The 14,375-nt window shown below is 39.9% G+C and overlaps 1 protein-coding gene across 1 annotated transcript in view; it reads right to left on the bottom strand.

Annotated features, from left to right (window-relative positions):
• Positions 1 to 14,375, bottom strand: part of Orp8 (Oxysterol-binding protein-related protein 8) — an 81,685-nt gene that overhangs the window by 11,437 nt on the left and 55,873 nt on the right. Inside the window, exons 17-19 of the mRNA XM_089641469.1 lie at positions 14,133 to 14,273; positions 6,266 to 6,380; positions 5,679 to 5,751 (exon numbers count right to left, since the gene is read on the bottom strand). Coding sequence (XP_089497595.1) covers positions 5,679 to 5,751; positions 6,266 to 6,380; positions 14,133 to 14,273 — 329 coding nt within the window. The remainder of the gene's footprint in view (positions 1 to 5,678; positions 5,752 to 6,265; positions 6,381 to 14,132; positions 14,274 to 14,375) is intronic.

Genomic DNA, 14,375 nt, shown 5'->3' with positions numbered 1-14,375 from the left:
CCTCAGCCTTACTAATGGAGGGAAATAACCCGTCGCATCTAGCAATTGAACCCGGGACCTCAGCCTTACTAATGGAGGGAAATAACCAGTCGCATCTAGCAATTGAACCCGGGACCTCAGCCTTACTAATGGAGGGAAATAACCCGTCGCATCTAGCAATTGAACCCGGGACCTCAGCCTTACTAATGGAGGGAAATAACCCGTCGCATCTAGCAATTGAACCCGGGACCTCAGCCTTACTAATGGAGGGAAATAACCCGTCGCATCTAGCAATTGAACCCGGGACCTCAGCCTTACTAATGGAGGGAAATAACCAGTCGCATCTAGCAATTGAACCCGGGACCTCAGCCTTACTAATGGAGGGAAATAACCCGTCGCATCTAGCAATTGAACCCGGGACCTCAGCCTTACTAATGGAGGGAAATAATCAGACGCATCTAGGAATTGAACCCGGGACCTCAGCCTTACTAATGGAGGGAAATAACCCGTCGCATCTAGCAATTGAACCCGGGACCTCAGCCTTACTAATGGAGGGAAATAACCCGACGCATCTAGCAATTGAACCCGCGACCTCAGCCTTACTAATGGAGGGAAATAACCCGTCGCATCTAGCAATTGAACCCGGGACCTCAGCCTTACTAATGGAGGGAAATAATCAGACGCATCTAGGAATTGAACCCGGGACCTCAGCCTTACTAATGGAGGGAAATAACCCGTCGCATCTAGCAATTGAACCCGGGACCTCAGCCTTACTAATGGAGGGAAATAATCAGACGCATCTAGGAATTGAACCCGGGACCTCAGCCTTACTAATGGAGGGAAATAACCCGTCGCATCTAGCAATTGAACCCGGGACCTCAGCCTTACTAATGGAGGGAAATAATCAGACGCATCTAGGAATTGAACGCGGGACCTCAGCCTTACTAATGGAGGGAAATAACCCGTCGCATCTAGCAATTGAACCCGGGACCTCAGCCTTACTAATGGAGGGAAATAACCCGACGCATCTAGCAATTGAACCCGCGACCTCAGCCTTACTAATGGAGGGAAATAACCCGTCGCATCTAGCAATTGAACCCGGGACCTCAGCCTTACTAATGGAGGGAAATAATCAGACGCATCTAGGAATTGAACCCGGGACCTCAGCCTTACTAATGGAGGGAAATAACCCGTCGCATCTAGCAATTGAACCCGGGACCTCAGCCTTACTAATGGAGGGAAATAATCAGACGCATCTAGGAATTGAACCCGGGACCTCAGCCTTACTAATGGAGGGAAATAACCCGTCGCATCTAGCAATTGAACCCGGGACCTCAGCCTTACTAATGGAGGGAAATAATCAGACGCATCTAGGAATTGAACGCGGGACCTCAGCCTTACTAATGGAGGGAAATAACCCGTCGCATCTAGCAATTGAACCCGGGACCTCAGCCTTACTAATGGAGGGAAATAATCAGACGCATCTAGGAATTGAACGCGGGACCTCAGCCTTACTAATGGAGGGAAATAACCCGTCGCATCTAGCAATTGAACCCGGGACCTCAGCCTTACTAATGGAGGAAAATAACCCGTCGCATCTAGCAATTGAACCCGGGACCTCAGCCTTACTAATGGAGGGAAATAATCAGACGCATCTAGGAATTGAACGCGGGACCTCAGCCTTACTAATGGAGGGAAATAACCCGTCGCATCTAGCAATTGAACCCGGGACCTCAGCCTTACTAATGGAGGGAAATAACCCGACGCATCTAGCAATTGAACCCGCGACCTCAGCCTTACTAATGGAGGGAAATAACCCGTCGCATCTAGCAATTGAACCCGGGACCTCAGCCTTACTAATGGAGGGAAATAATCAGACGCATCTAGGAATTGAACCCGGGACCTCAGCCTTACTAATGGAGGGAAATAACCCGTCGCATCTAGCAATTGAACCCGGGACCTCAGCCTTACTAATGGAGGGAAATAATCAGACGCATCTAGGAATTGAACGCGGGACCTCAGCCTTACTAATGGAGGGAAATAACCCGTCGCATCTAGCAATTGAACCCGGGACCTCAGCCTTACTAATGGAGGGAAATAATCAGACGCATCTAGGAATTGAACGCGGGACCTCAGCCTTACTAATGGAGGGAAATAACCCGTCGCATCTAGCAATTGAACCCGGGACCTCAGCCTTACTAATGGAGGGAAATAACCCGACGCATCTAGCAATTGAACCCGCGACCTCAGCCTTACTAATGGAGGGAAATAACCCGTCGCATCTAGCAATTGAACCCGGGACCTCAGCCTTACTAATGGAGGGAAATAACCAGTCGCATCTAGCAATTGAACCCGGGACCTCAGCCTTACTAATGGAGGGAAATAACCCGTCGCATCTAGCAATTGAACCCGGGACCTCAGCCTTACTAATGGAGGGAAATAACCAGTCGCATCTAGCAATTGAACCCGGGACCTCAGCCTTACTAATGGAGGGAAATAACCCGTCGCATCTAGCAATTGAACCCGGGACCTCAGCCTTACTAATGGAGGGAAATAATCAGACGCATCTAGGAATTGAACCCGGGACCTCAGCCTTACTAATGGAGGGAAATAACCCGTCGCATCTAGCAATTGAACCCGGGACCTCAGCCTTACTAATGGAGGGAAATAACCCGACGCATCTAGCAATTGAACCCGCGACCTCAGCCTTACTAATGGAGGGAAATAACCCGTCGCATCTAGCAATTGAACCCGGGACCTCAGCCTTACTAATGGAGGGAAATAATCAGACGCATCTAGGAATTGAACCCGGGACCTCAGCCTTACTAATGGAGGGAAATAACCCGTCGCATCTAGCAATTGAACCCGGGACCTCAGCCTTACTAATGGAGGGAAATAATCAGACGCATCTAGGAATTGAACCCGGGACCTCAGCCTTACTAATGGAGGGAAATAACCCGTCGCATCTAGCAATTGAACCCGGGACCTCAGCCTTACTAATGGAGGGAAATAATCAGACGCATCTAGGAATTGAACGCGGGACCTCAGCCTTACTAATGGAGGGAAATAACCCGTCGCATCTAGCAATTGAACCCGGGACCTCAGCCTTACTAATGGAGGGAAATAACCCGACGCATCTAGCAATTGAACCCGCGACCTCAGCCTTACTAATGGAGGGAAATAACCCGTCGCATCTAGCAATTGAACCCGGGACCTCAGCCTTACTAATGGAGGGAAATAATCAGACGCATCTAGGAATTGAACCCGGGACCTCAGCCTTACTAATGGAGGGAAATAACCCGTCGCATCTAGCAATTGAACCCGGGACCTCAGCCTTACTAATGGAGGGAAATAATCAGACGCATCTAGGAATTGAACCCGGGACCTCAGCCTTACTAATGGAGGGAAATAACCCGTCGCATCTAGCAATTGAACCCGGGACCTCAGCCTTACTAATGGAGGGAAATAATCAGACGCATCTAGGAATTGAACGCGGGACCTCAGCCTTACTAATGGAGGGAAATAACCCGTCGCATCTAGCAATTGAACCCGGGACCTCAGCCTTACTAATGGAGGGAAATAATCAGACGCATCTAGGAATTGAACGCGGGACCTCAGCCTTACTAATGGAGGGAAATAACCCGTCGCATCTAGCAATTGAACCCGGGACCTCAGCCTTACTAATGGAGGAAAATAACCCGTCGCATCTAGCAATTGAACCCGGGACCTCAGCCTTACTAATGGAGGGAAATAATCAGACGCATCTAGGAATTGAACGCGGGACCTCAGCCTTACTAATGGAGGGAAATAACCCGTCGCATCTAGCAATTGAACCCGGGACCTCAGCCTTACTAATGGAGGGAAATAACCCGACGCATCTAGCAATTGAACCCGCGACCTCAGCCTTACTAATGGAGGGAAATAACCCGTCGCATCTAGCAATTGAACCCGGGACCTCAGCCTTACTAATGGAGGGAAATAATCAGACGCATCTAGGAATTGAACCCGGGACCTCAGCCTTACTAATGGAGGGAAATAACCCGTCGCATCTAGCAATTGAACCCGGGACCTCAGCCTTACTAATGGAGGGAAATAATCAGACGCATCTAGGAATTGAACGCGGGACCTCAGCCTTACTAATGGAGGGAAATAACCCGTCGCATCTAGCAATTGAACCCGGGACCTCAGCCTTACTAATGGAGGGAAATAATCAGACGCATCTAGGAATTGAACGCGGGACCTCAGCCTTACTAATGGAGGGAAATAACCCGTCGCATCTAGCAATTGAACCCGGGACCTCAGCCTTACTAATGGAGGGAAATAATCAGACGCATCTAGCAATTGAACCCGGGACCTCAGCCTTACTAATGGAGGGAAATAACCAGTCGCATCTAGGAATTGAACCCGGGACCTCACCCTTACTAATGGAGGGAAATAATCAGACGCATCTAGGAATCGAACCTGGCAGTTCAGTTATATATGATACTGTATAATTTTTATTATTCCTATAAAAGCCCCTAAAAAGGGCATTAATCTCTGTATAACATAATTTTTGTTTGTTTGTTTGTTCCCTATAGACTCAGAATCTACTGTTTTAACGAGTTTGTTCTTATTAGTGTCCGTAGTGTTTAGAGAGTGGTTTTAATGGTACAGGGTTTTCCAATAAGAGGTGTTATTTTGAATAGCCCGCTATTTCGGTAGATGTTACTTTTGAAGCTGTCACTTTTTGACATTTGACAAGTAGAAACTACGCCATTAATAAAAATGGAACGATACACGCTTCAACAACGCATTGAAATTATTAAAATTCACTTGAGTGAATCAAATGCAAATCATCTTGAGTGATGAGGCCCATTTTCACCTCGGTGGCTTCGTCAACAAGCAAAATTGTCTTGGGGCTCGGAAAACCCAAGAGTTATTGTTGAAAAGCCTCTCTATCCTCAACGTGTGACTGTTTGGTGCGGTTTATGGTCCGGCGGAGTCATTGGACCTTATTTTTTCATAAATGAGGCTGGAGCAACAGTTACGGTGATTGATTGCGCTATCGAGAGATGATTAATGATTTTTTATGGCCGGAATTGGATGGTATTGATCTGGACAACGTTTACTTTCAACAAGACAGCGCTACGTGCCACACAAGCAACGAAACCATTGATCTTTTACGATTGAATATCAAAATAACACCTCTTATAGGAAAACCCTGTAGAAGAAATCAGGGACTCCCGTGGAAGACTTAACACATTATCTCTGCACTGGAATGAGTTATGGAGTCAAATTAAATTTGATACGATGTAGCTTTTTAACAGAAACAGTATGGTACACAGTAGTGAACGGTAAAAAGAGTCGGGGACGCCCAAAGAAGACATGAATCAAATAATTATTTGTGGTAAAATGAGAAGTAAGTTATGTATCTAAGAAACAATGACATGGGAGAATATATAACATGGAATAGTATTTATAATAAAATATTTATATGTGGTGAAATGTGGCGTTTGTATGAACAAAGGGGTGTAAGGAATGGCATGAGAAGTCGAGGATACCCGAGGAAGACGTGGCACTTTCAAATGAAACAAATACTTACAATAATGTTATTGCCACATTAAAAATGCCCCCAGGTACAGGTAAAGTGGAGTTCACAACCTCAAAACTTAACTAAATGCCGGGTACTCGTCATCAAGTGGCGCAAGATCAATACTCACGTGAAGTTATGATAGTTGTACTGGTAGCTGGGGTGACTGGCTTCCGCTCCGTGGGCCTGGGGAATGCTTTGACCTACAACAAAATAACTTACATCAGTTTCGATGAGATCGCAACGTGATTAATTTCCCCATCCCGGGCTTATCTTTTGTTTCATCAACTAACCAATAATTAGTGAGGTTACAACAAGACCAAGGAGTCACCACATCACAAGACTTGGTGACTTAGGTTTGTCCAGGTCAGCTTCGTGGAAGGCCCGATCGGGAGAGGGCGATTGAGGGAGGCCGTTTGACTTCTTCAGCAGGATGCTCTCGACACATCGATTTGTACAACCGTCACTCCGAGATTAATCCCAATAATTGCGGTATGTCGTGAGGCTGGAGGTAGTGGGAAGGGGAAGGAGATGGGGAAGAGGAAGGTGGGGGTTTACCTGACCATTCAGATCTGGTCACCAAGCAAACCGGGACGATACTGTTTATATGGGCACTGAGAGAAATTATTTTCCTGTGTACCTCCTGTGTAAAAAACATTAAAATAAAATGTTAGCAATAATCAACAGGCGCTTGAATTAAAGTCAGGGGTAACAAACCGTCAGTGTAGAGCGCCTTGCTGAAGAAGCGCGGCTGGTGCTCCCGCCCGCCCAACTCTCGCGCTCTCTCCCTCTGCATTTCTTCTATGACAGTCTTCTGCTCCGTGGCTGCCACCTGCAACACGCAAATATCGGTCAATACGGCAGGTACAGAATGCTGCGATAGTTCACGTCAAATTATTACAAAGGTTAAGCTACATTCATGGAGGTTATCTCATTTGGACAAGATTCTAACTGGCGAAAAACCTTTAAACGCAAAACCATTTTTTGTGTTCATTTCTATAACCAAAATAACTTTCAGAGCCATCTGTATTGTATTTCCATAGATACTACGAAGTTCCAACATCAAGTTTTTAAGGCTTCCATTTATTTTACAAGGTTCTAACATCACTTTGAGCCTTTTTTTGATTGTTCGTCACTTTAGTTGGATTGGGTTCTAACTTCGCCTTACCACGTTACAGTCAATTGCTAGATTACACAATTAGTCCAAATAATGGCAGATTATTTACTTTTAATTTGTTCATGTTCTCCATCTTCTATGTTCGTCGAACGTCACAGCGGTGCTGCCAAGGTCCGGTATCTATGTGAGGATATTGTGTCAGCGCTTTATTAGCGGCAGACACATACCTGGACGGATGACGAACCTCGTGCTGGCACTGTTGGTGGATACGGTGGACTCTCTTGCTGCAGCAGCTGGTCCAGTTTCTTTACCACCTAGGATTCTTGCTGCAGAGTCTCACTGTTATCTATGTGAGGATATTGTGTCAGCGCTTTATTAGCGGCAGACACATACCTGGACGGATGACGAACCTCGTGCTGGCACTGTTGGTGGACACGGTGGACTCTCTTGCTGCAGCAGCTGGTCCAGTTTCTTTACCACCTAGGATTCTTGCTGCAGAGTCTCACTGTTATCTATGTGAGGATATTGTGTCAGCGCTTTATTAGCAGCAGACACATACCTGGACGGATGACGAACCTCGTGCTGGCACTGTTGGTGGACACGGCGGACTCTCTTGCTGCAGCAGCTGGTCCAGTTTCTTTACCACCTAGGATTCTTGCTGCAGAGTCTCACTGTTATCTATGTGAGGATATTGTGTCAGCGCTTTATTAGCAGCAGACACATACCTTTTACATTTACAGTTTGAGCGCTGGCGCGACGTTGCCCCCTGATCGCCATGTTACTCTGTAATGGGTCGCAGAACAGATATATCCGGGGCGCGCACGTATAGTGTGGTATTTATGTGTGTTTGAAGTTGTTCTTATACTTTAGCAAAATTAATTAAAATAGGATTATAAAAACTACATTTTGTAAAAATTACATGTGTTGTCTTGGTTCAAAGTGAATACAGTCAAACCCTGTTATAACAAGCACGAGGGGACTAAATTACATGCGTTGTCTTGGTTCAAAGTGAATACAGTCAAACCCTGTTATAACAAGCACGAAAATCTTACACAGGCAGTGCCATACAAATATGAATCCGTCTCTAACGGGATAGGAAATTCCCTCCCCTTTGTTTTTTACTACAGTAGAATCCCGTTAATTCGAAAAAACGGGTAATTCGAAATTTTCCCCAAAAAAATATCCACAAAAATTTTTTTTCAAACAAAATGGTTTTTTAATTCGAAAACAGGCATTTTGCATTTTGAGTTATTGGTCTGAATTGATTTGAAAAATTGGGAATGGGCAACTACCACAAGACAATGGGAGAATTCATCTCCACAGTGAAAACCTTTGTGTTTTGGTTAGTGACCTTCAAGATTTGTTCTACAAAGTTTATTCCGAAATTAATGACATAAGTTGTAAAACTGACGAAAGCACCGACGCATTATTTATATAGGCTCAGAAGTACATCCACAATCAAATAAAAAATCAAAAGTATTATTCTTACAAATATTTATACACGTAACTAGTAGGTACTTGAATTTAAAAAAACATGTTAAGAGGAAGCTACAAGCCAAAAATGTGTATATTCTTGGTATAACTTATATTGTAGGTAATAGGCATTAAAATGGTGTCTAGAAACGTTCGATTTCAAGCACAAAACTGGTTTTTATTTATTTTGTAAATAATTTTATAAGAAAGCAAAAAAGTTAATCAAATAAAACTGTCACAGATAATCTTAGCTATAATACTATATTTTTTGAAAGTTGTTTCCTTTACGCGTTCATACGTTTCTATTGAAAAAATGTTTTTTTTAAGTAGTTTACATTTGTATTCTACTCAAACGAAACAATAGAAAAACCTTCAATTTATCCAAAGTATATTGAACCTTTACATTACTAAGGCTAGACTGCATAATATTAATAGAGACGCATTCATCGAGCGATATAAATTATAATATTCCGGGTTATGCATACTATGCAACAAATACCTAAATTAATAAAAACAGCGGAATCGCAATATTTATTTCAAATAAATATGTTGTGACTTTTGACAGAGAAATTCCACATGCACAATGTGAACATTTTAAGTATCAAAATCAGCCAACAAGTACACCTTTAGCATATTCGTTATATATAGAACCCATGCCTCAATATTACCAACCTATGTAGATGAACTAAAACGCATTCTTCTTGCGAACAGAAATAAGAAAACCATCATTGTCGGAGACATTAACCACTCGGAACATTAGAACGTCAAAAGACGTAAATATGATAATAGCGGTCAAGACATTAGAACGTCTTTTCACGTAAACGCGCGAGATTTTACAAAAATCGATTTATTTCCATCACTAGTATACGGATTGCCATGATTTAAAAAACAGAGTATCGATAATGAATAACGCTACGCGTCTGTATTCAAGAATATCTATGGAATGTAGAGGTGCATTATCTAAGTCGATTGGATCTGTCATCTTGTTCGTTCATAATTTATTGCGTTTCTAAATAATTTATTAAAAATATTTTAGTTTGGACGGTTAATATTTTGAGGTGACTAATTTTTTTATTTTTTTTTTTTTTTTTTTTTTTTTTTTTTTTTTTTTTTTTTTTTTTTTATTAATGCAATAAACAACATAATATATTATAATTTTACTGGTCTTCCATTAAAAGCCTTAGCTTGTGGATGGAAGAAGAGTTAACATTTCACATATTATGTACAAATAAAGTCACGTGTACAGTTAATACAATGCAGTTAATACAGTTAATACATTTCATATAATTACAATTACTATTTACTATAATCATGTATTTCAATATATATATATGTGTAGGTAATATAGACACATGGCAATCAGACCCGTTAACTAAAATATGTAAACATATATGTATTCAGTAAGAAGAAAAACAAGTAAGATTTTTAGTGTGACATTCTCTAAAATACTTTTTGATGGAGTTCAACAATTGAATTTTGTTCCTAATGCTTCTGATTTCTATTGGTAGGTTATTGAAAAAGAATTTTCCTTGGTGAGTATAATGGTGTTGTGCAAAAGAAGTGTTTAATTTGGGGCACACAAATACATGTTTAAGTCTAGTACGATTTTCAGTTATGAATGCGTATTTATCTTTTTCTTTTATAATTTGTATAATTGAATTTTTTATAAATAAGTTTTTAAATGTTGGAACTTTGAATTCTTCGAATATGCTGTCAGTTGGGAAGTCTGGAGGTTTTTTTAGTATAATTTTTATTATTAGTTTTTGAACAATTTCTATGGGGGTCAGATTAGTTTTGTAAGCTGCTCCCCAACTGATAATGGCATACTGAAGAATAGACTGTACTAATGCGTAGTATATTGAGTATAGGTTTTTCGTTGATAAAAAGTTTCGTATCCGTAAGAATATATGAATTAACTTCCTAACTCTTTTTATTGTATGGTCGATGTGATCTTTCCATTTTAGGTTTTTATCTATGATTATTCCAAGATATGTAATTTTATCCGCTATTTTCAGAAGTGAACATTTTTGTTGGCAGTGATTAGTATCGTGTTGTGCGAGAGAATGATTATGTAAGAATATTTGAAGATTTGGAGGTACAATGTTAGTGTAAATTGTTAATGTAATAGTTTTTAATTATATTTCTTCAATATATAAAGTGTTATTTCTTTATGATACTCAGAAAAAGGTACATTTTTCACAGCTTTGAAATAATGGTCAGCGATTTTTACATATTTTTGACGTTTTCAGAAAATGTATATTTAGAAACGCAAATATTTACGTATAACAAAACAATACGATAGTGAATTTCATAATCTTTCCAAAACATTTTTTAGAATGAGGCTACGTTTCCCAAAACGTGAGTTATGAAGCTTTTAACAAAACTCGTGAATAACACAAAAATTTTCGCGTTTTGACAGTTCGCAAAGGAACACAAAGTAAATAAAAGTCTTTTTCTGAGAGGTTAACCTCAATATAGCAAATGATTACTCATTCTATGACAAAGATAATTATCTGAATTTGATGGCAGAATTAAATTATACAGGGTGTATCGGCAAGTACCCGACAAACTTTAACCAGCTATTCCTTAGCACATTTGGAGTAAAAAATGTTATGGGCACTTTGCTGTCCGGTAACATTTTTTTTCCATTAAAAAAACAAAAAAATAAATAAAAAATCCACACTCCGTCACTGTCATTTGCATTGTTTCTCGTGTTCAACAGCTGTTATTAGCAAGTGTGTCAAAAAGTGTCCTCGCTCTTTCGTACACACTAAATAATAATAGTTAAAAATGAGACGAATGGTGTCGTGCCATTTCGTAATGATTGTAAAAGCGCGCCAACGTAGGTACGTACGTACATTATTCAACGAAACTCAAACAAAATATTGCCAGATGGGTTTTCAAACTTTGACAAAGGATAAAACATTGGTGACATGTGGTGAAAATATGAATAATAAATTTTTTATTAAAAAAAAATGTTACCGGACAGCAAAGTGCCCATAACATTTTTTACTCCAAATGTGCTAAGGAATAGCTGGTTAAAGTTTGTCGGGTACGTGCCGATACACCCTGTATATTGTGTATTAATTCATTTATGAGAATTATCCCAGGTCAACGACCTTCGTGCATAGATCATGTTATCACAAATATTCAAGATATAGTCACGAAAATAATTCCTATTGTCGAAAATAATTATTTTTCCTGACTTTACCTGGCCAGTGAAGGAATAAATTCGCAAGCTTGAATTTGACTGGCAACATTTTTTCGTGAATTTTGGGAACGTTTCCGCCAGTGAGGCATTTCTTGAATTCTCGACGACGATTCGATTATGTTACATAATCAAAGTTATTGACTAGCTTTTCAACTTTCAGGCAATCCTTGTTGTTAACCCATTGGCCTCCGAAATGTTTAGCTAAAAAATTGTCCTTCACATCCGAATTAATTTTGTACCAAATTTTAAATCTGCAGTGGTGTACTAAATCTTACATAACTTTTAAACTAAACATGAAAACGAAACAATTTCTTTTAATTTACTTGTGCATTGAATCAAGGTATATAAAAAATATATGCAATGTTAAAAGAAAATAATAATAATATTATTAAATGAGGATATAAAAATATTTTTTTACAAAAATCTATTTTTTTTCTTCATTTTTTTATAATTGGATTAAGAAAAGTTGTACATTAATCATACTTATTAACATAATATATATTTTTTCAATTTGGGCTGATGTTAGCCGCCCACCACGCGTTTTACGAAAAAACTTGTCAATTCCCGAACCACAAGCCATTTTGAAAAAAATTCAATACGCTGAAATATAACAAAATTTCAATCGTAAATATCAGGAAAAAACTGTACCAACGCAGTCCTGCCAATTAGTACGAAATGAATGCTTAATTATCTCCAGAGTGATTGGCATTTAAAATTTTAAACACAGATGTTACTAATGTATCCCTTTTTCGTTTTTAAGCCGACAGACATCAGACCCTCAGTCATTTGATTTTAAGACACATCGCCGTACATACGCCGGGACGGCGTCGTTTGAGGCCAATGGGTTAAGGATGATTGTGCCGCGTGCTATTGTGATATTTTGAGTTTTTAAAATGAGTCCTCTCTTTTCGTTTTTAATTTAAAGGGTGCTGAGAGACGCCGGGAGTTTTGGCTTTTTCCTTGCTAATCGAAAGCCATCTGCCGCTGGAGATGACGGAGTACGTATTTAATAATCACGAAAAAGAGTCGTTCACGCAATTGCCTTATTTGTGAGTCCCCTCGGTGGAAAAGGCCTCGATGTGTGCCATCTACCGGCACGTTGGCGGCTACCCTCGCTTTAAGGAGCGAGCTCGCCTTTGAATGAATCAGCTCCGCGGGATTCTGTAGATGGATCATCCAGGGTCGTGACGTACAAGAGATCTTGCTTCTGACTTCTGACCATCCGAGTTGTTCCACGTAGTTTTTTTTAGAATAGCTCAGTTTTACGTCGATTCCACAGGTGTGATGATTGTTTGATAATTATTTTTTGCAAATGCTGATTACTAATACATAGAGATGGCAAAATTTCGTTTTAACTAAAAATGCGAAAAAATATTTATGGTTCGAAAATAGGGCATTTATAAGTTTTCTTTGCGTTTCAAGGCATTTGAAAGTGTTTCCAGTTATTTCTATTTCGCGAATTAACGCGAAAAACGTGATTTTGGCCGTATTTCAGCTAAATTATTCTATTTAGCGAAATAGGCGCGAATTTCGCGAAAATACCGGGTATTAAAATAATATGTGAGAATTTCAAAAAATCGGTATTTACATTACGATTTTTTATAATTTTATTTTTGTTTTTTTGTTTTATGTGTAAATATTTAATATTTTTGTACTGTAGGCTAAAATTGCTTTTTGACATTACACAATTTGTGCGAAATAAATGACGCCTATTGATGTTAATCGCAATCTGCATTTGTTGTGTTTGTGTTCGACCCGTACTTAGAGTTTCCTTCCTTATTAATTTAATATTAAAATTAATTATTTATAATCTTTCACATGGAAATACTTGCAAATGAAGGTTAAACATATATTTTACCAAAAATACTTAAAATATGCGCTAAAAACATTCAGGAAATACATTTTTTTCTATTTTGCTACAAAACGCTAAATTATGACTCAAAATGCTATAAAACGCTAAATTTCCAATTGTTAATGCTAAAAAATCTGAAAAATAATGCTAAATTTTGCCATCTCTACTAATACATAATATATATATTATAAGATTGATCCTAGCAAACTCTCTTTATTTCAGAACAAAAGATAGAACCTTTTCGCAATAACAGCACAATCTTTGCCTTAACCCACTTTAACCTGAGAGGGTCGTCTCAACAGCACGGCCAATAATTTAAACAGGACATTTAATACCCCAACATGTCATAATATAAAAAAGGTAGTATCTGCAGCCAGACAAACGACAATCACTGATCATTTCGGGTGCATTTTTACGTACAATTACGAAAACAAATGTTTACCAATACCAAACTGCGGAGAATGACAACGGCCGACGCAAAACGCTCGACATAAATGCCCTAGTACATAATCTAGATAAAGAGAAATGGCACGAAATCTTTAATTGTAATGATACAAATGAATGCTTCAAACAATTTGAAAAAAAAAACTATCAACGCACGTAAGTACTGCACAATTCATTGATTCCAGAAAACAATCATCAAAAATTTAATATTACGTTCCATTGGGAGGAATGACAGTTGTAACCCGTTCCTCAGTAAAGCCATCCAGTAGTGCCTAAAATTCAGTAAACACTATATCTTACTATTGTTGAACTGATATAAATAGGCGTCGAACTGATAAAATAAAGACCAATTGCGTTCACCGTTAAAATTGTGCATTGATTTAATAATCCCGTTACAACAGCAGTTATCGGGTAATCGAGCGGCAAAATACTGCAGCTGAAAGTGGACATGAGAAGATGAAGAAATGTCTCTTTGGCTGTACAATACCTGGTCCTCATTGGCGATGGCCTCCGACACCTTTCCCCAGAGGCGCTGGCTCTCAAAGTCCAGCAGTTTCTCCGCCACCACTATTTGCCTCTTCAGCCGGCGCGTCTTCAACTCCGAGGCATCGATCAGCGGACTCTCTTCCTGAAAGGTAAACGACTTACAAGTTACTCAACAGGCCACATTCTTCATTCATTCGCTCCACATGCCCAAACCATCTAAGCATTCCTTTCTTAATCTTGCTTA

This window comes from Hesperophylax consimilis, chromosome 17, assembly GCF_061612785.1.
Source record: "Hesperophylax consimilis isolate HC1 chromosome 17, BYU_Hcon_1.0, whole genome shotgun sequence".
NCBI lineage: Eukaryota > Metazoa > Arthropoda > Insecta > Trichoptera > Limnephilidae > Hesperophylax > Hesperophylax consimilis.
Note: the sequence above shows the minus strand (reverse complement) of the source record. Positions and strands in the feature narration are given on the sequence as shown.